This window comes from Salvelinus fontinalis, chromosome 33, assembly GCF_029448725.1.
Source record: "Salvelinus fontinalis isolate EN_2023a chromosome 33, ASM2944872v1, whole genome shotgun sequence".
NCBI classification, from domain to species: Eukaryota; Metazoa; Chordata; class Actinopteri; order Salmoniformes; family Salmonidae; genus Salvelinus; species Salvelinus fontinalis.
Genome location: NC_074697.1, coordinates 23,022,942 through 23,045,267, shown reverse-complemented (window position 1 = coordinate 23,045,267; position 22,326 = coordinate 23,022,942). Strand labels below are relative to the sequence as shown.

Here is a 22,326-nt window from a genome sequence, read left to right as displayed (position 1 = left end):
GGTTTCTACGATCTTGCGCTCATCTCAGAGACCAAATCAGCACTAACTGTAGCCTGTCCTGATATCCATGAGACGCTACTATTGTGTAACTGGCTTCCTTCCGTCTGACAGGTTTTTATATAACCGCTCTGGGGAGTGGAGCGACGGGACCGTTCCAATCCTGGCCACTACCGCTGCCGGCTTCACTTATATTGCATTTTTAATGGTGAGTTGTGTCATCTCATCAAACTTTCACTGTGAGATGATATTGATATTGTGTCTAGGGCCTGGGTAACAGCCAGGTAATGTTAGGGGTGTAACCTGGCAGGGCAGAAACGTGTTGCCATGCATGTCTGGACCAAAGTTATGATGGCGCAGGCAGCTGTGGACCTGTTTTGAAAATGGTGGTTGTGGAAATTCACGTGATATGATTTATTTATGTGTGTCTATTCTTTCAGATTTTAGCACTTTGCCACATAGCAGCGGGACAACAGCTGAACTTGCACTGGCTGCACAAGGTAATGCTCAAGTGTGCGATGTTTGGTGTGTATGTACAGTTAAAGTCAGGAGTTTACATACACTTAGGTTGGAGGCATTAAAACTCGTTTTTCAACCACTCCACAAATTTCTTGATAAAACAAACTATAGTTTTGGCAAGTCGGTTAGGACATCTACTTTGTGCATGACACAAGTTATTTATCCAACAATTGTTTACAGACAGATTATTTCACTTATAATTGACTGTATCACAATTCCAGTGGGTCAGAAGTTTACATACACAAAGTTAACTGTGCCTTTAAACAGCTTGGAGAATTCCAGACAATTGTCATGGCTTTAGAAGCTTCTGATAGGCTAATTGACATCATTTGAGTCAATTGGAGGTGTACCTGTGGTTGTATTTCAAGGCCTACCTTCAAACTCAGTGCCTCTTTGCTTGACATCATGGGAAAATCAAAAGAAATCAGCCAAGTACTCAGAAAGACATTTGTAGACCTCTACAAGTCTGGTTCATCCTTGGGAGCAATTTCCAAACGCCTGAAGGTTTCCTCGTTCATCTGTACAAACAATAGTACTTAAGTATAAACACCATGGGACCACGCAGCCGTCATACCGCTCAGGAAGGAGACACGTTCTGTCTCCTAGAGATGAACGTACTTTGGTGTGAAAAGTGCAAATCAATCCCAGAACAACCGCAAAGTATCTTGTGAAGATCCTGGAGGAAACGGGTACTAAAGAATCTATATCCACAGTAAAATGAGTCCTATATCAACATAACCTGAAATGCCGCTCAGCAAGGAAGAAGCCACTGCTCCAAAACCACCATAAAAAAGCTAGACTACGGTTTCCAACTGCACATGGGGACAAAGATTCTACTTTTTGGTCTGATGAAACAAATATAGAACTGTTTGGCCATAATGACCATTGTTATGTTTGGAGAAAAAAGAGGGAGGCTTTCAAGCCGAAGAACACCATCCCAACCGTGAAGCATGGGGGTGGCAGCATCATGTTGTGGGGGTGCTTTGCTGCAGGAGGGACTGGTGCACTTCACAAAATAGATGGCATGATGTGGAAAGAAATGTATGTGGCTATATTGAAGCAACATCTCAGGACATCAGTCAGGCAGTTAAAGCTTGGTTACAAATGGGTCTTCCAAATGGACAATGACCCCAAGCATACTTCCAAAGTTGTGGCAAAATGGCTTAAGGACAGCAAAGTCAAGGTATTGGAGTGGCCATCACAAAGCCTTGACCTCAATCCTATAGAACATTTGTGGGCAGAACTGAAAAAGTGTGTGCGAGCAAGGAGGCCTACAAACCTGACTCAGTTACACCAGCTCTGTCAGGAGGAATGGGCCAAAATTCACCCAACTTATTGTGGGAAGCTTGTGGAAGGCTACCTGAAATGTTTGACCCAAGTTAAACAATTTCAAGGCAATGCTACCAAATACTAATTTAGTGTATGTAAACTTCTGACCCACTTGGAATGTGATGAAAGAAATAATAGCTGAAATAAAAAATTCTCTCATTAATCTGACATTTCACATTCTTAAAATAAAGTGGTGATCCTAACTGACCTAAGACAAGGAATTCTTACAAGGATTAAATGTCAGGAATTTTGAAACTGAATTTAAATGTATTTGTCTAAGGTGTATATAAACTTCCGACTTCAACTGTACGTGCTTTAGTGTTTGACTAATTGCCCATATGTGTATATGGCCTGTATATTGTGTGTGTGTGTGTCTTCAAGTGGCCGACTGAACACTGCCTGAACCCCACATTTTGAGTTCATGTTTTCCTGGGGGTTGTGAAAGCAGTGACATCATGCCCCAGGGTGCTGTTATCTGGCCAAACACACTACAGATGGTTGGACTAGTTAGCCTTGGGGTGGGGGGGCAGTATGTGTGTGTGTGTGTGTGTGTGAGAGATTGTAACAAACTCTGTTTTCCCCTATAGATTGGAGTGAGTGCTGCCCTGCTGACCACTGCCATTGGATTCATATCTGTCAATCAAACATGGGGGGAGGAGTGGGCAGTCATCCCTATATCACTCCAGGTCAGTTCAATAACCCGTGCCCCTTTAGGGCTCTGCATCATACTGTATTACACAGGACACCTTCCTGATATGTGGTTATATACTTGAAAAATCATGTGTGAACGACTGTATTGAACTACAGTACCAGTCATAGGTTTGGACACCTAATCATTCCATGTTCTTTCTTCATATTTTACAATTTTCTACATTGTAGAATAATAGTGAAGACTTCAAAACAATGAAATAACACACATGGAATCATGTGGTAACCCAAAAAGTGTTAAAGAAATACATTGTATATTTGAGATTCTTCAAAGTAGCCTTGATGACAGCTTTGCACACTCTTGGCATTCTCTCAACCAGCTTCATCAGGTAGTCACCTGGAATGCATTTCAATTAACAGGTGTGCCTTGTTAAAAATTAATTTATGGAATTTCCTTCCTTCCTTAATGCGTTTGAGCCAATCAGTTGTGTTGTGACTAGGTAGGGGTGGTATACAGAAGATAGCCCTATATGGTAAAAGACCAAGTCCATATTATGGCAAGAACAGCTCAACTAAGCAAAGAGAAATGACAGTCCATCATTACTTTAAGACATGAAGGTCAGTCAATACGGAAAACTTTGAAAGTTTCTTTGTGTTGTCGCAAAAACCATTAAGCGCTATGATGAAACTGGCCCTCATGAGGACCGCCACAGGAATGGAAGACCCAGAGTTACCTCTGCTGCAGAGGATAAGTTCATTACCATTAATTGCACCACAAATAAATGCTTCACAGAGTTCAAGTAACAGACACATCTCAACATCAATTGTTCAGAGGAGACTGTGTGAATCAGGCCTTCATGGTTAAATTGTTGCTAAGAAACCACTACCTAAGGACACCAATAAGAAGAAGAAATGACAGTCCATTACTTTGACTAGGTATGTCCAAACCTTTGACAGTTACTGTACATGAAATTGCAACATTCAAAATAGAAATGCGTCTAATATATATATTATTAAGACTGAGTCAATATGTTAATTAATCATTTATTTTATTGAATAATTTATGGTTTTAGTAATCATGCAGTAGCCTACCATATGTCATACTATTGACAACTGTGATTGAGAGTAGTAATTCCACACCTTCAACACTGAATGATTTCATTAATAGAATGGGTCTCCTTTGGTCCCCTGTCCAGGCCACAGGTCCCTTCCTACACCTAGGAGCTCTGGTGGCTGTCACCGCTCTCGCCTGGCTGGTGGCTGGGCAGGTCGCCCGCACAGAGAAAATAAGTAAGCAGGCCGACCCGACCCCGACTGTGTTACTGACCATGGTAGTGTTGCACGGTATACTGAAACTTCTGTACTAGAGTTTTTGTTACTTTCGGTACTTCTGTCAAATGTGTCTCAAGTCATATATGGATTGAGAGGATTGAGTCTTTAGTAATTTTTCTGAATCTTCTCAAGGGGGCGGTAGTAAGCTAGCCATGCTACTTGCGCTTGTGCATGCAGCTGACACAGCGCCAGCCATTTTTAATAAGCAAGTGAGAGAGCGAAAATGTCGACATCATAGCTTCTTCAAAAGAAAACATCATACCTCCACGTCCGCAGCTTGTTGACAAAACTGTCTCCAGTAGCGAACTGTGGGAGTACTTTGCTTGTGGAGCAGATGAGGGCTAGCCCACCGAAACAACTAAGCAAAAGGTGTTACAAAGCAGTGCAAGGGACGTTTAGTTCCAAAACTACATTAAAAAAAATACTATTTTACACATGACATTTGCATTGTAACTTTGTAGTTATTCTACGAAATTTGTATTGTTTTTGTATGAACATATTGTAGCGACTCTGTTTTATAAGCACGGATATCGACTCAGCCACACAAGCATGCTTTTGTGGTACAGTCGATGGCACGCTGGGCTTCGGGCCATAAGGTTGATGGTTCGAACCTCGCTCCCTGCCTGTTTCATTACAATATACACTGCTCAAAAAAATTAAGGGAACACTTAAACAACACAATGTAACTCCAAGTCAATCACACTTCTGTGAAATCCAACTGTCCACTTAGGAAGCAACACTGATTGACAATAAATTTAACATGCTGTTGTGCAAATGGAATAGACAAAAGGTGGAAATTATAGGCAATTAGTAAGACACCCCCAAAAAAGGAATGGTTCTGCAGGTGGTGACCACAGACCACTTCTCAGTTCCTATGCTTCCTGGCTGATGTTTTGGTCACTTTTGAATGCTGGCGGTGCTCTCACTCTAGTGGTAGCATGAGACGGAGTCTACAACCCAAACAAGTAGCTCAGGTAGTGCAGTTCATCCAGGATGGCACATCAATGCAAGCTGTGGCAAGAAGGTTTGCTGTGTCTGTCAGCGTAGTGTCCAGAGCATGGAGGAGCTACCAGGAGACAGGCCAGTACATCAGGAGATGTGGAGGAGGCCGTAGGAGGGCAACAACCCAGCAGCAGGACCGCTACCTCCGCCTTTGTGCAAGGAGGTGCACTGCCAGAGCCCTGCAAAATGACCTCCAGCAGGCCACAAATGTGCATGTGTCTGCTCAAACGGTCAGAAACAGACTCCATGAGGGTGGTATGAGGGCCCGACGTCCACAGGTGGGGGTTGTGCTTACAGCCCAACACCGTGCAGGACGTTTGGCATTTGCCAGAGAACACCAATATTGGCAAATTCGCCACTGGCGCCCTGTGCTCTTCACAGATGAAAGCAGGTTCACACTGAGCACATGTGACAGAGTCTGGAGACGCCGTGGAGAACGTTCTGCTGCCTGCAACATCCTCCAGCATGACCGGTTTGGCGGTGGGTCAGTCATGGTGTGGGGTGGCATTTCTTTGTGGAGCCGCACAGACCTCCATGTGCTCGCCAGAGGAAGCCTGACTGCCATTAGGTACCGAGATGAGATCCTCAGACCCCTTGTGAGACCATATGCTGACACATGCACATTTGTTGCCTGCTGGAGGTCATTTTACAGGGCTCTGGCAGTGCTACTCCTTGCACAAAGGCGGAGGTAGCGGTCCTGCTGCTGGGTTGTTGCCCTCCTACGACGGCCTCCACGTCTCCTGATGTACTGGCCTGTCTCCTGGTAGCGCCTCCATGCTCTGGACACTACGCTGACAGACACAGCAAACCTTCTTGCCACAGCTCGCATTGATGTGCCATCCTGGATGAGCTGCACTACCTGAGCCACTTGTGTGGGTTGTAGACTCCGTCTCATGCTACCACTAGAGTGAGAGCACCGCCAGCATTCAAAAGTGACCAAAACATCAGCCAGGAAGCATAGGAACTGAGAAGTGGTCTGTGGTCACCACCTGCAGAACCATTCCTTTTTTGGGGGTGTCTTACTAATTGCCTATAATTTCCTTCTTTTGTCTATTCCATTTGCACAACAGCATGTGAAATTTATTGTCAATCAGTGTTGCTTCCTAAGTGGACAGTTTGATTTCACAGAAGTGTGATTGACTTGGAGTTACATTGTGTTGTTTAAGTGTTCCCTTTATTTTTTTGAGCAGTGTATTTAGCATGACATTCATGTGAGCATTATAATATGATTACACAACCAAAAAGTTTGGTGAAATGCACTATATTGACAGCAATATATTTAGACTACTTCACATTTGTCTGGGCTTGCTAGCAGTAGCCACTAGCCTACCAGCAGCCCTAGGCAGAGCATTGCACTATGGGAAGTGAAATGCATTCTGGGAATTGTAGTATGCTGTGTAAATTCCATTGTACTTCTATGGCATGTAGACTATTGCAATATAGAAGCTTAAGAAATGAGCATCAGTGTTTTTTCTGTGGTTTTGGAACTAAACTGTTCATTTAGTACATTATTTAGCTGTAATGAATAATGAATTATAGGTCTAATGAATGTAATGTCACCCAATATTTTGGCCATAGATAAGCAAATTAACCCTTTGTCTGCTCTGAGTCTCCGATTTATATAGTTTTGCATAAGGAAAGTTGAAGATATTCTTATGTTATTTAATGGTGTTTATTTTTTGCAAGACATTTTATATAAAATTGAAGATATTCTATTTGTTATTTTAGTAGTTCTACCAGTTATCAACACATTGTTCAATGTAAAAATAAATCAGCCCCAGTGGTTTTCTGGGACTAGCTACAGTAATACGCTTTCTTTTTTTGTTGCAGTGGCAACCTTTCAGTATTGAGTAGCCTTTTGGTAATGAATATCGTTTTGGTGTCTAGTATTATGATACTAAACCTGGTATCGGTATTGATTATTTTTTTTAAATCTGCTATTGTGACAACACTAGACCATGTTACCGACTGTTCACCTCACAGAAGAAAGCTCAGCCACTTCTGCCAGATGACCTTAAAGGAAATCTCCACCCAAAAACAATCTTTTGGTATGTTTCATTAGTCCATTGTTGACATCATAGGATGCAAAATGCATCATGTGGGGATGATTTCTGTTTTTTGAAAGTTACACATCTTGAAAACTTGATTGCTGACAAGCAAAACTTTTTGGGACTATGTCAACAATGGACTAATGAAAGAAATACCAAAAGATAGATTTTGGGTGGAGTTTTCCTATAACAGCCTCACAGAGTCCTGGGCGTTAAATGATTAACACCATGTACACAAAGAGCAAGCCCCCGCCAGGCCCCCGTCAGGTTGGCAGGGATACTAGGCATTCCTCTGGCCTCACATGACACTACCAGTCCACAGGACATTATTAGGCCCTGAGGGCTGTTGACATGGCCAATTAGACATCAAGTACTGGCGTATTTTTGCCATCCTTAAATCTGTCAGAGACTAGTACAGGGGAGGCAGAGTAGTGTTGCTTGGGGATCTAGATTAAATACTGAATCATCCGTGCTAGTTTGAGGCACATTACTTTAATGAATATTCAGTTGTAGTTTATAGACACTCCATTTCCATTTTTTTATACTTTGTCTTTGGGTAGAACAGTGGATTTTTGTGCACAGACACAAAGCCGTAGCAGTTTGTTTTCTCTCACAGTAACTCTTAACGAAGAGTTACATTATTAATGTGTGCTGTAATATTGCTACAATATAAAACCCTATCATTTATTTATCCTTCATTTTACCAGGCTAGTCTTACTGAAATACAGTGCATTTGGAAAGTATTCAGACCCCATGACTTTTCCCACATTTTGTTACGTTACATCCGTATACTTAAATGTATTTAATTTGTTTTTTCCTCATCAATCTACACACAATGCCCCATAATGACAAAGTGAAAACAGGTTTTATTTAAAAAAAATCAAATCTATAAAAAATTACTTATTTACACAAGTATTCAGTCTCTTTGCTATGAGACTTGAAATTGAGCTCAGGTGCATTCTGTTTCCATTGATCATCCTTGATGTTTCTAAAACTTGATTGGAGTCCACCTGTGGTAAATTCAATAGATTGGACATGATTTGGAGTGGCACACACCTGTCTGTATAAGGTCCCACAGTTGACAGTGCATGTCAGAGCAAAAACCAAGCTATGAGGTCGAAGGAATTGTCCGTAGAGCGCCGAGACAGGATTGTGTCGAGGCATAGATCTGGGGAAGGGTACCAGAAGATTTCTGCAGCATTGAAGGTCCCCAAGAACACAGTTCCTCCATCATACTTAAATGGAAGAAGTTTGGAACCGCCAAGACTCTTCCTAGAGCTGGCCACCTGGCCAAAATGAGCAATCGGGAGAGAAGGGCCTTTGTCAGGGAGGTGACCAAGAACCTGATGTTCATTCTTCCAGAGTTCCTCTGTGGAGATGGGAGAACCTTCCAGAAGGACAGCCATCTCTGCAGCACACCACCAATCAGGCGTTTATGGTAGAGTGGCCAGACGGATGCCACTCCTCAGTAAAAGGCACATCTTTGGTCTGATGAAACCAAGATTGAACTCTTTGGCCTGTCACGTCTGGAGGAAACCTGGCCTACTGTAAAGCATGGTGGTGGCAGCATCATGCTGTGGGGATCTTTTTCAGTGGCAGGGACTGAGAGACTAGTCAGGATGAACGGAGCAAAGTAGAGAGATCCTTGATGAAAACCTGCTCCAGAGCACTCAAGACCTCAGACTGGGGCAAAGGTTCACCTTCCAATGGCACAACGACCCTAAACACACAACCAAGACAATGCAGGAGTGGCTTCTGGACAAGTCTCTGAATGTCCTTGAATGGCCCAGCTAGAGCCTGGATTTGAGCCCGATCGAACATCTCTGGAGTGACTTGAAAATAGCTGTGCAGCAATGCTCCCCATCCAACCTGATAGACATTGAGAGGATCTGCAGAGAAGAATGGGAGAAACTCCCCAAATACAGGTGTGCCAAGCTTCCAAAGAAGACTCGAGGCTGTTATGACTGCTAAAGGTGCTTTAACAAAGTACTTAGTAAAGGGTCTGAATACTTATGTTAATGTGATGGTTTTGTATTTTTTCATACATTTCCCAAAAATTCTCCAAACCTGTTTTTGTTTTGTCATTATGAGGTATTGTATGTAGATTGAGAAAAAATTATCTATTTCATCCATTTTAGGATAAGGCTGTAACGTAACAAAATGTGGAAAAAGTCTAGGGGTCTGAATACTTTCTGAATGCACTGTATATCTCTTCAACAAATAAAATCTATTTCAGTGCAGCATACATTAGCCTGTGGTCTAGCGGTGGCTTACAGAGGTCAATAGGTCCTGGATGTGAGGTTAGATGTGTAGCTAGCTGGTGTACCTCTGTGAATGCCAGAGAGGTTCTGAGGGCAGAGGGTGAAGGCTTTCAGCCTTGTGTCTGTGACAAGAGTTCTTCTGACGCAGTCGATCTGGCCGAAGTACTGACCTTGAAATCAATCCGACCTCCTGTGTCAGTGATGTACTCTAGCTACATTTATCATCACTTACCTACACTACAGCGCACAGAGATGGAACAGGAGAAAGTGTGGCTAGAGGCTGGCTGGCTTTGACACTGTATATCTCAACCCAAACTGTCCACGTAAAATGTTAAGAAACATTCAGTGAATGGTCTTCCTGCTCATAGAGAAGCTACTTTCAGATGTGCTATTTATTTCTGTCTTTTACCATCTCAGTACAATAGACATCCGTGACGAGAGCAAAAAAGTATCCCATGACATTGAAGCTTTTGGCCGTAGCTATTCTATATACTCAGGTATTCTATTAGTTTTGTCTAACCCAGGGTTTATATTCATTCTAAATCTATGTTGTGTTCTACGCCCGCCCCAGGGGTTTCTTTCATTATATATCTATGTTGTGTTCTGCCCAGGGTTCCAGGTGGTGGTTCTCCTGCTCTACCTGAGTGTTCTACTGGGCCTCTACATGGTCCCCCTTTCCATCACCTCCCCCTGCATCATGGACCACGCCAACCTCACTCCACGCCCTGATGTCATTGGCCACCAGGGCGCCCCCATGGTGAGTCAGCTGAACCAGCTGCCCAATCAGAGAACTTGTAGGGGGAGGCACCTCCTACACTATGCTCATAGAGTATACAATAAAAGACCCATAGAGATGTAAGCAACATAGAGGGCACTAAAGAAACCATGCTGGCCAACAGTTTATCTTCATATTTCCACCCACTCACTTCCTTCATACTACCTATGGCTATTCTAGTGTATTAATGACCCTCTGAACCTGAGCTAAAAATAGCCCAGAAATAGATGCTGTAAACAGACTTTTTGGCTTTCTGTAAGCCCTATATAGAAACTATAGGCTATTGTGTGTGAGAGTACTTACCTATCAGCTCAATCTATAGAAGTAAGATTTCATATGATACCATGTTTAGTATTTCTTCACTTGTTTTCTTCATTCATATCACGTTGTGCTGCATTTCTCCCCATGCATGCCTTCCCTTTCCAGGATATAAAAGCATTTTTGTTGTATTTTATTAAATTAAATTGTGTATTTGATTGAGAGGAAGTGTGTGTGTGAGAGAGAGAGAGAGCCCACGCCTGCTTTGTTTGTCTTGATTTGCTTGACTTGTCATCCAGACACTGTATACTGTATAAGCCTAGTGCATGAAGAATTCTCATGCTGTTGCCAAAGCCTCACCTCTCAACTCCTAACACAGGGTTTCCCAAACATTTTTAGCCCGTGACCCCATTTTGCTATAAAAAATTATTTGGGACACCACCAATATCCAGCAGCATACCACCCTGCATACCACTGCTGGCTTGCTTCTGAAGCTAAGCAGGGTTGGTCCTGGTCAGTCCCTGGATGGGAGACCAGATGCTGCTGGAAGTGGTGTTGGAGGGCCAGTAGGAGGCACTCTTTCCTCTGGTCTAAAAAAAAAAAAATATCCCAATGCCCCAGGGCAGTGATTGGGGACACTGCCCTGTGTAGGGTGCCGTCTTTCGGATGGGACGTTAAACGGGCGTCCTGACTCTCTGAGGTCATTAAAGATCCCATGGCACTTATCGTAAGAGTAGGGGTGTTAACCCCGGTGTCCTGGCTAAATTCCCAATCTGGCCCTCAAACCATCATGGTCACCTAATAATCCCCAGTTTACAATTGGCTCATTCATCCCCCTCCTCTCCCCTGTAACTATTCCCCAGGTCGTTGCTGCAAATGAGAACGTGTTCTCAGTCAACTTACCTGGTAAAATAACGGTAAAATAAAAAAATAAAAAAATAAAAATTAAAACATATTTTATTTAATCACCAGTCTAAGTTTACTTTTTTAATTTGGACGATAACAGTCTATTACAAATCAGTATGGCAGTGTTTTTGACAGTATTTCAATCTGAAGCTGATATGGTTTGAAGTGACTGAAATGCATCAGAAAGGTATTGGGAAGTTCAGAAGATCATCAGGCAATAATGTTGTATGATCTTTTGTGTAGAAAATAACATCATTAGCTAGGTTTCCATCCAATTGACAACAGATTTTTCAGGCGAATATTCTAAAATATGCAAATTTTCCACCAAACTGACTTGTTGCAGATAAAAATCAGTGCGTACTGACAGTGCACATAAAACGTACTTCAGTCACAAACTGTTGTGTTAAATAGAAAATGGGCCTACTCTAGTCTTCGCACGTGCACTCTAGCCAACAGCTCGCAGATACAATGAACAAGACAATATTTGCTCATAATTAATTTTACAGACACCACAAGATCCCACCATGTCGAACTAACAAATTACTTTTTGGCATTCATTAAATGGTACCGAAACTTCGTGTTTCCATCACATCTGTCGTGATTTTTTTACGGTATGACTTGCGTATGAACTGTGGATGGAAACATGGTTACAGATTTTCTTTTTCTCCCTGTCTAATTTAGTGCTTGGTCTTGTCCACTCGGATCTAACAGCTTGTGGGCAAAGTAAAGGGAAACCATACAGACCAACATGTTCCTGAGAGTCATGTCTTTCAAAGATGAGGTCATAATATTTTGTAGCTTAAACCATTCAAAAGCCACATTTGTAGGAAGGAAACAGAAACCGCTCTGTTTAATATAACTGCATCTAGTGGTTACCAGAAGTTACTGACGTAACCCCTTGTTCGATGAACAAATCGTGAATTTTCTCTCGCGACCCGAATCAGGCTTCCCCTAGTTTGAGAAACCCTGTCCTAACTACTCGTACACATGACACATCCAGCGAGCTGCAGACAGACACACACACACCACTGCTCTGCTCCCCAGCCAGCCGGTTGGGGCATGTTACAGTAGTTGATCACCCCAGAAGTAAAACACTGTGGTGAAATTAACAGTCTTAAAGACCTGAGAACTCCCCCAGGACACACCACATGACCCACTCTCTTTACCAGCAGCACTTTACATTGATTTTCCCAGGCTTCCAGTCCCCTCACAGTATTACAGTTTGAACTACAGTATCACTGACTTATCAGTTTGACCCATGTGGCCTGGTATTGTGTATTGCACAAGTCATTATGTTCAATAGTCTGTTGTTTATCAAACATATGAGCTCATAACCCATGACTTTTAACTGGAATCCATTCTCCAAGTTTCCTCACAGCCATTTAAAGGGACTTTTGTTTGTTTGTGACAAATTCATCTCCAACACCACCCCAACAACATACTATGTGAAAATGGTGCATTTCAACTGAGTATTAGACTTCTGAAACCTATATGAAACTGTGAACTCTCAGATTGCAGTAAGGTATATGAACCTCTCTGACCTCCATGAAACATCAATATAATGTATGTGCTGATGATGTTCCTCTCTGTCCGTCTGTCTGTAGCTGGCTCCAGAGAACACTATCCTGTCCTTCCAGAGGGCTCTGCAGATGAACGTCAGTGGGCTGGAGGCTGACGTGGCCATCAGGTACACACACACACACCGAAAGAGACTCATAGTGCAGCCAAACTAGATCAGTAGGGAGTCCAGTCAAGTCTGTTGTGGTTGATGGAGGAGTCCAGCCAAGCACAGGTCATTCTGCTGGTCTGGCCCTCCTGTCCAGGATTCGGCCCCTTAGTCAGGCAGGCAGGCAGCGTGATGGAAAGCAAGGTTAGGTCCAAAAGGCTTCTTAGCAGCTTCTACCCCCAATCCATAAGACTCCTGAACAGCTAATCAAATGGGTACCCAGACTATTTGCATTGCCCCCCCCCCCCCACCCCTTTCAGCTGCTGCTACGCTCTGTTTATTATCTATGCATAGTCACTTTAACACTACCTACATATTACCTCAACTAACCGGTGACAGTTTTAGCGGTGGTAGCAGCGGTGGTAGCAGCGGTGGTAGCAGCGGTGGTAGCAGCGGTGGTAGCAGCGGTGGTAGCAGCGGTGGTAGCAGCGGTGGTAGCAGCGGTGGCAGTAGTTGCAGTGAAGGTGGTAGTAGTAGCGGTAGTAGTTGCAGTTTTAGCAGCAGTAGTAGCAGTTTTAGCAGTCGCAGCGGTGGTGATGGTGGTGGTAGTAGTAGTAGTAACAGTTTTGGCATTAGCAGCGGTAGTAGTTTTAGCAGTAGCAGCGGTGGTGGTGGTAGTAGTAGCAGTTTTAGCAGTAGCAGCAGTAGTGATAGTAGTAGTAGTAGTAACAGTTTTAGCATTAGCAGTAGCGGTAGTAGTTTTAGCAGTAGCCGTGGCGGTGGCAGGAGGAGGAGGACACCAGAAAGCTAAGTCTAGGTCCAAAAGGCTTCTTAGCAGCATCTACCCCAAGCCATAAGACGACTCCTGAACAGCTAATCAAATGGTTACCCAGACTATTTGCATTGCCCCACCCCTTTAAGCTGCTGCTACTTTGTTTATCTATGCACTATCACTTTAACACTACCTACATATTACTTCAACTAACCGGTGACAGTTTTGGCAGTAATAGCAGCGGTTTTAGTAGTAGTAGCAGCAGTTTTAGCAGTAGCAGCGGTAGTAGCACCAGCGGAAGTAGCAGCGTTTGTTTTTTTTATATATTTTTTTTAGGGGTGGATCAGCTTAACCTGTTTGGGGTGCAAGCCCGAAATCGGCCGAAAATGACAACAGCTGCAGGGCGCGAAATTCAAAATCTATTTTTTAAAAATATTTAACTTTTACACATTAACAAGTCCAATACAGCATTTGAAAGATAAACATCTTGTCAATCCAGCCAACATGTCCGATTTTTTAAATGTTTTACAGAGAAAACACCACATATATTTATGTTAGCTCACCACCAAATACAAAAGTGGACAGACACGTATGAATATGATTATGAAGTATGAATTATGATTGAAGTAGCATGCACAAGCCAACCGAAATAAACTAAAACCAACCTAAAGAGCCCAGAAAAAACTACCTCAGATGACAGTCATATAACATGTTACACAATAAATCTATGTTTTGTTCATAAAAAGTGCATATTTTAGCTATAAATCAGTTTTACATTGATGCTACCCAAAAATGCTAATACATAGCTAGAGTCTGAATCCAGCCGGGAGTAGCCAGAGAAAATACATACACCAACGTCGGCTACTAATTACACCTCATAAAACATTTCAGAAAAACATATGGTGGATAACTAATGAAAGACAGATATCGTGTGAATAAAGCCAACATTTCCGATTTTTGAAGTGTTTTACAGCGAAAACACAATATATCGTTATATTAGCTAACAACATAAGCTAGCATAAGGCAGCATTGATTCTAGTCAAGCGCTAGCCTAGCACAGTTAGCAGAGTTAGCATACAACAGTTCGACATATATATGAAAAAGCATCCCAAATTGGGTCTTATCTTTCTTGATATTCCATCAGAATGTTGTAACGGGGTCCAATGTCCAGTAGAGTCTTTAGTTGGGTTCCAGAACGAATTATTTCCCTCTTTGGTTAGCAGGCACGATAGCATTGCGGCGCTAGAAAGCGTTTCTTCAAAAAATTCTTCCGTCGTTTCACATCTAAAGTCCAGAATAAATTGCAATAATATAATTAAAGTATATTGAAAAAACATACTTTAGGATGATTTTGTGACATGTATCAAATAATATCGTAGTCAGGCATCATATTCAACGTTATCTACCTTGTTCCAGAAGCCGAGAACAAATTATCCTTCGCGCCCGGAATTTTTTTTTAACTGCGCAGGTCTCACAAGAAGGTGTGTTATTCAGTCCATGGACGAGATATTCGACTCCTTTCAATTCTCACTTCCGCATTACAGTCTGACGAACGCCTGTGACGTGTCCCTATGGTCCTAAGTCAAAGGGCCTTTTATAGAGAAGGTCTTAAAGAGACACATCGCATTTTGGAAAACTCAATTCGGCTGGGAAAATGGCTGTAAAAATATTTCTGTTCGACTTAGAGAAACAATTCAAACCTTTTTAGAAACTACAGACTGTTATCTATCCAACAGTAGTAAATATATGCATATTGGAAAATAAAAAGTTTCTTAGGAGGCCGTTTGAAAATGTGCACACATTTTCCAGTTTTTTCAATATTCAGCATGCAGCCATAACAGGTTTAATATTGCGGAAAGAATGTTGCTTCCAATGTAATTGTCTGCATCATTTCCAATCCCCCATATTTTTGGGGGTAAATATATATATCCATACACGTATGCATACATATACACATATACATACACATACCTATATAGACGTATACCTTTATTATTATTCCCCGCAAACCCTATCACCGATCCCCCAATTGGAGTAAACTGATAAACATTTCTGTTTTTACCTTCAATGTATACATCTTATACACATTTTATAGACACAGTCTACTTTATAATAGTTCTCTCTTGTTTGTTCTTAGTCCTTCTTCTATTTCTGTTGTCCATCCAGTTTGATTTCCACTTGTAACTGTGCTATTTCACAAAAGCTCCGCACCTATACACATTTCACAGATCCCGTATGCCCTACATTGTTTATCTTGTTATTAGTCCCACCCTTCAGCTCCACTCAACCCTTCTCATCTATCTTCCAACATCATCCATTTCGGATTTTTATTTGCCATATATTTTTCAACTGTGCTGTGATGCTTCACAAAAGATTTGAATCTTCCTATTCTCATAGCTTCCACGGATTGTAAATTAAAAATAAACATTTTTGCTAAAATAATTATTATATTATTGATTGATTGACTATGGCTTTTCAAATCCCCCAGTATTGCTATCTGTAGCGTTAGTTCTACGCAAATGTTGCAATTCTTCAACCATTCCTGGACCTGTGACCAAAAACGAGCTACATACGGACAATACCAAAATAAATGATCTAATGACTCTGTCTCCTCACAGCAGAATCTGCAGAGCTGGGAAGATTGTATCCCCCATATATATATAACATTCTATTAGTTGCAAGAATTTTGTACAATCATTTAAATTGAAAAATTCGAAGTTTTGAATCCGGCGTTGTTTTGCGTATCAATTCATAAACCATGTGCCATGGAATGGGTACATCGAAAATCTCTTCCCAACTATTTTGCAATTTATATGGCACAGCTGTCAGTTTTTTGGTCCTTAAATTAAATTGGTATATGTTTTTATTTATCACACTTTTCTTTAACCATTTATGTTCTTTAATATAGGGCCGACATACAAGTTCCTTACTTTTTTCCTCTTCTACTTGCCTCTTCCATTTTTGTGGTAATGCTGCAATTAATTGGTTGTAATTTTGGGTAGAGCAGACATTTCCATATGTCTGTGTTAGCTGCATGTGTGACATTACTCCACCAGTCCTATTTATGATATCATTCACAAAAATTATACCTTTTTTAAACATTTCTTCGATAAATAGTTTTTTTTTATCAATTACTATATTTGAATTTAACCACAATATTTGTTGTACTATTTGGTCCGTCCTTTCAGGTGGATTAAACTGAAATTGCAACCAACTTTCTTAGGCTTGTTTAAAAAATAAAGATATTTTGGAGATTATTTCCTTTTCAAACAACCGAAAGTGAGCAGGTGTAATCTGAATAAAGGGGAAAAGGCCCTTCTTGAACATAGGATGAGACATTTGTACCAATCTACTAGAGAACCAGTTTGGATTTAAGTATAACTTTTGTATGACTGATGCCTTTAGTGAGAGGTCTAATGCTTTAATATTTAATCATTTCTGCCCTCCGAATTCATATTCGTTATATAAATAGGCCCTTTTAATTTTATCTGGCTTGCCGTTCCAAATAAAATTGAATCTTTTTTGTTCATATAATTTAAAAAGCAGGTCACTAGGTGTAGGCAAAACCATAAGCAAATAGGTAAACTGTGATATGATTAAAGAGTTAATCAGGGTGATTTTCCCACAAATAGACAGGTATTTTCCTTTCCATGGTAGCAAGATCTTATCTATTTTTGCTAACTTTCTTTAAAAATTTATTGGAGTGAGATCATTTCTTTCTTTTGGGATTTGTATACCGAGTATGTCCACATCTCCGTCAGACCATTTAATTGGTAAACTACATGGCAATGTAAAATGTATTTTTTAGTGATCCAATACGTAATATGGTACATTTATCATAATTTGGTTTTAATCCAGAGAGGATAGCAAATGTATCTAGATCCTCTAAGAGGCCGTGGAGAGACTCTAGTTGTGGTTTTAAAAGAGAACATGAATCATCAGCGTACAATGACACCTTAGTTTTTAGGCCCTGGATTTCTAATCCCTTAATATTAATGTTTGATCTAATTTTAACAGCTAACATTTCGATGGCAATAATAAATAGATATGCCGATAGTGGACAACCTTGTTTTACTCCTCTAGATAGTTTAAAACTTTCTGAGATGTAGCCATTATTTACTATTTTACACCTTGGGTTACTATACATAATTTTAACCCATTTTATAAGCGATTCCCCAAAATTGAAATATTCTAGGCATTTATATATAAACTCCAGTCGTACTTTATCAAAAGCCTTTTCAAAATCAGCTATGAAAACCAGGCCTGGTGTCCCCGATATTTCATAGTGTTCTATTGTTTCCAGTACTTGCCTTACATTGGAGATAATATATCGTCCATGTAAAAAACCTGTCTGATTAGGATGAATAATATCTGACAAAACTTTTTTTTATTCTATGCGCCAAGCATTTTGCTAGGATTTTTGCATCACAACACTGAAGTGTAAGAGGTCTCCAATTTTTTAAATGGACTGGATCTTTATATATACCACTTGGGTCCTGTTTCAGTAATAATGATATCACACCTTCTTGTTGCGTGTCTGATAATCTATAATTTATATAGGAGTGGTTAAAACAAGCTAATAATGGTCCTTTGAGTATATCAAAAAAAGAAATTGTATACTTCCACTGGTATGCCATCCAATCCTGGAGTTTTCCCATCTTTAAAGGCCCCAATTGCATCAAGCAGTTCATCCTCTGTAATTAGGCCTTCACATGAGTCTTTCTGTACAGATGTTAATTTTACATTATTATTAGGGAAAAAATCCATACAATTAGTTTCAGTTAGTGGAGATGGAGGAGCCTGAAACGAAAACATATTCTTGAAGTACTTTACTTCCTCTTTCAAAATATCATTTGGTGAATCATGCGTGACTCCATTTGTAACAAGTTTTAATACGTTTTTTTTTGGTAGCATTTCTATATTGAAGATTGAAAAAGAATTTGGTGCATTTTTCCCCATATTCCATCCAGTTCGCTTTATTTTTATAATATATTACACTGGATCTTTCTTGAATAAGTTCCTCCATTTATTTTTGTTTTTCCTCTAACTTATTCTGTGCCTCTATGGTACCGTTTTTATTGTTATCTAACTTTACTGTTAGTCCTTCAATTTCCTTTGTTAATATGGACTCTTTTGATCTAAATTGCTTTTGTTTTATAGATGAGTACTGAATTGCATGGCCTCTAAAGGCACACTTAAAAGTGTCCCATACAATATGGGGATCTGCTGTACCTATGTTATGCCTAAAAAAAGTCAGTTATAAATTCTTCTGTCCTAGTTCTAAACAATTTATCATCTAGTAGGCTTTGATTAAATTTCCAATATCCTCGCCAACGTGGAAATTCTGTAAGTAATATATATGCCAATTATGTGATGGTCCGACCGCATTCTGTCCCCTATCAAACACTTTTTAACTTTTGGTGCCAGAGAGAATGATATAAGAAAGTAGTCAAGGCGACTAGCTTGATTAAGCCTCCGCCATGTATATCTCACTAGGTCAGGGTATTTAAGTCTCCATATATCCACTAATTCCAATATATCCATGACATTCCTGATTTCCTTAAGTGCCTGAGGGTGATAGTTTGTAGTGTGATTTCCTTTCCGGTCCATAGAGGTATTTAAGACCGTATTAAAATCTCCCACTATAATAATAGAGTCTAGTGTTGCTTGTAGAGTTGATACATTCTTATATATATTGTCAAAGAAGCTTGGATCATCATTATTCGGGCCGTATAGGTTAATAAGCCATATATGTTTATTGTCCAATAACATATTTAAAATAATCCATCTACCTTGAGGATCTGTTTGGACAAGTTGCACATTTGGATCAAAGTTATTATTAATTAAAACCATCACCCCTTTTGAATTTCTTTGCCCATGGGAGAAATATATTTCGCCCCCCCAGTTCTTTTTCCACAAAACTTAATCTAAAACTGTCGAATGGGTTTCCTGTAAACAATAGATATTATAATCCTCTTTTAGCCAGGTAAATACTGATCGTCTTTTCTTATTATCTGCTAAGCCATTACAATTGTAACTGGCTATACTTATTTTACCACTTACCATAATGAGACACACCTTTCAATTATTTTTATCAAAATATATGTTTGTAAACGTCCTATTAAAAAGTAACATAATGATTGAGTGTCTATATAGTTGTACCATGACATTTGCATCTCCACTAAGCAAACCTCCAATTGGTCCCCACTATTCCACCCGCCAAAAGCCCCCATCTCGAGTTGGGTTGTCATCCCAATGCCCGGCAGACCATCCCCGACCCCCCGCATCCCACAGCCCCGGACCGACTGGGATCCATCCTTCGAAAAGTGCACACAGCGCCATCCACCGAACCGAAGCAGATCCATTGACAAATGCATTTCCATCGCCCTCACCTCAATTTTTATTACATATTGCTGTGGATCATCCTCTATAGTCCCTAACATCTTTTACTTCTTCCTTCGCAACAGTTGTGGGATACACACATACACCCACACACATTCAGCCCTTACCCCCACACAACCATAAGCTCACCCTCTCAACAATTGCACCATCCCAGAGCCCAACTCAAGATGGGTCATGATTTACAAATGTACTTGCAGCTGCATGAGAAGGCCTGCAAGACCGCGCAAAAAATGAGCATAAATGTAGAGATTTATTTACCATTATCACACCCTAGATGATGGAGGTCAAATGCACACCTTCTTCCTGAAACACCCACAATACGGTCATCCGTTTTGACCATGTTCCCAAGCATCTCCATGCAGTCCGACTTTGATTTCGTGCCACCAGGGCCACAATAATATACCCCCTCTCTGAATGTCCGAGTGTGACCCCCTCCCCATGGGTTACTGCAGCTAGTGTTGCCAGCACTGCCACTGCCTGGGTGGGGGCACCCCACCGGAATCCCCACCGGCTAGGTACAAGGTCGTCAAGGTTCTCATTAGCAGCTTTGAGAATTTCCTTGTTTATTATGCTCTCCCTTTAGGGGGCTTTGGCTTTGCAGGACCAACCCTGCCAAGCAGGCTCAGAATCTTGAGGGGGCAGTGCTGCTCTTGGTCTCTGACCTCATTTTGGCTGCATACAGACCGCTTACAGCATGCACATAAAACAGTTAGGGACTTCTCCTTAGTATCTGGGCCATTCATGTGGGTGTCTAGGGTATAGGGCCATGGACCGTACCATTAAAATAGGATAATAAATAATTAGATATAATTTATTTTTAAAATGTAGTTCCCCATGATAGGACAATAAATAAATAAGACGTATAATTCATTATAAAAGTATACCCATCATCTGAACAACAGTAGCAGCGGTTTTTGTAGTAGCAGCAGCGGTAGTAGCAGCGTTTTTAGCAGTAGTAGCAGCGGTAGTAGTAGCAATTTTAGCAGTAGCAGCGGTAGCAGTACGAGCCATTTTAGCTGTAGTAGTAGTTTTAGTAGTAGCAGCAGCAGTTTTAGCAGTAGCAGCGGTGGTGGTAGTTGTAGTAACAGTTTTAGCAGCGGTAGCAGTAGCAGCGGTAGCAGTTTTAGCAGTAGCAGCGGTAGCAGTTTTAGCAGTAGCAGCGGTAGCAGTTTTAGCAGTAGCAGCGGTAGCAGTTTTAGCAGTAGCAGCGGTAGCAGTTTTAGCAGTAGCAGCGGTAGCAGTTTTAGCAGTAGCAGCGGTAGTAGTTTTAGAAGTAGCAGTGGTAGTGGTAGTAGCAGCGGTAGTAGCAGCGTAGCAGCGGTCGAAGTTGCAGTTTTAGCGGTTGCAGTTTTAGCAGTAGCAGCGGTAGCAGTTTTAGCAGTAGCAGCGGTAGCCGTTTTAGCAGTAGCAGCGGTAGCCGTTTTAGCAGTAGCAGCGGTAGCCGTTTTAGCAGTAGCAGCGGTAGCCGTTTTAGCAGTAGCAGCGGTAGCCGTTTTAGCAGTAGCAGCGGTAGCCGTTTTAGCAGTAGCAGCGGTAGCCGTTTTAGCAGTAGCAGCGGTAGCCGTTTTAGCAGTAGTTGTTGTTTTAGTAGTAGTGGCGGCGGGCGGCAGCGGCGGCAGCATCAGTGGTAGTTTAGTAGCAGCAGCGGTGGTAGTTTTAGTAGTAGCAGCAGCAGCGGTGGTCGTTTTAATAGTAGTAGCAGCAGCAGCGGTGGTCGTTTTTGTAGTTGTAGTAGCAGCGGCGGCAGTAGAAGTAGTATCATCAGCGGCGGTAGTTTTAGTAGTAGTAGTATCATCAGTGGTGGTAGTTTTAGTAGTAGTTGCGGCGGTAGTTTTAGTAGTAGTCGCAGCGGCGGCGGTAGTTTTAGTATTAGTAGCAGCAACGGCGGTAGATTCAGTAGTAATATGGGCGGCAACGGCGGTAGTTTTATTAGCAGCGGCGGTCAATTTAGTAGCAGCGGTAGTTTTAGTTATGGTAATAGTATCAGCAGCGGCGGTAGTTATAGTAGTAGTAGTTGCGGCGGTAGTAGTAGTAGCTGCGGCGGTAGTTGTAGTAGTAGTAGCTGCGGCGGTAGTTATAGTAGTAGTAGCTGCGGTGGTAGTTTTAGTAGCTGCGGTGGTAGTTTTAGTAGCTGCGGTGGTAGTTTTAGTAGCTGCGGCGGTAGTTTTAGTAGCTGCGGCGGTAGTTTTAGTAGCTGCGGCGGTAGTTTTAGTAGCTGCGGCGGTAGTTTTAGTAGCTGCGGCGGTAGTTTTAGTAGCTGCGGCGGTAGTTTTAGTAGCAGCGGCGGTAGTTTTAGTAGCAGCGGCGGTCGTTTTAGTAGTAGTAGCAGCGGCGGTTGTTTTAATAGTAGTGGCGCGGCGGCGGTAGTTTTAGTGGCGCGGCGGCGGTAGTTTTAGTGGCGCGGCGGCGGT

At 41.5% G+C, this 22,326-nt stretch overlaps 1 protein-coding gene across 3 annotated transcripts in view; it reads left to right on the top strand.

Annotated features, from left to right (window-relative positions):
• Nucleotides 1-22,326, top strand: part of LOC129831837 (glycerophosphodiester phosphodiesterase domain-containing protein 5-like) — a 127,340-nt gene that overhangs the window by 90,409 nt on the left and 14,605 nt on the right. For all 3 annotated transcript variants that reach the window (XR_008755820.1, XM_055895331.1, XM_055895332.1), the window contains exons 4-9: nt 112-205; nt 438-497; nt 2,433-2,531; nt 3,690-3,783; nt 9,748-9,893; nt 12,680-12,762. Coding sequence is in view for 2 of the 3 variants with exons in the window: in XM_055895331.1 (XP_055751306.1) it covers nt 112-205; nt 438-497; nt 2,433-2,531; nt 3,690-3,783; nt 9,748-9,893; nt 12,680-12,762 (576 nt within the window). In the remaining variant the exon portion in view is untranslated. The remainder of the gene's footprint in view (nt 1-111; nt 206-437; nt 498-2,432; nt 2,532-3,689; nt 3,784-9,747; nt 9,894-12,679; nt 12,763-22,326) is intronic.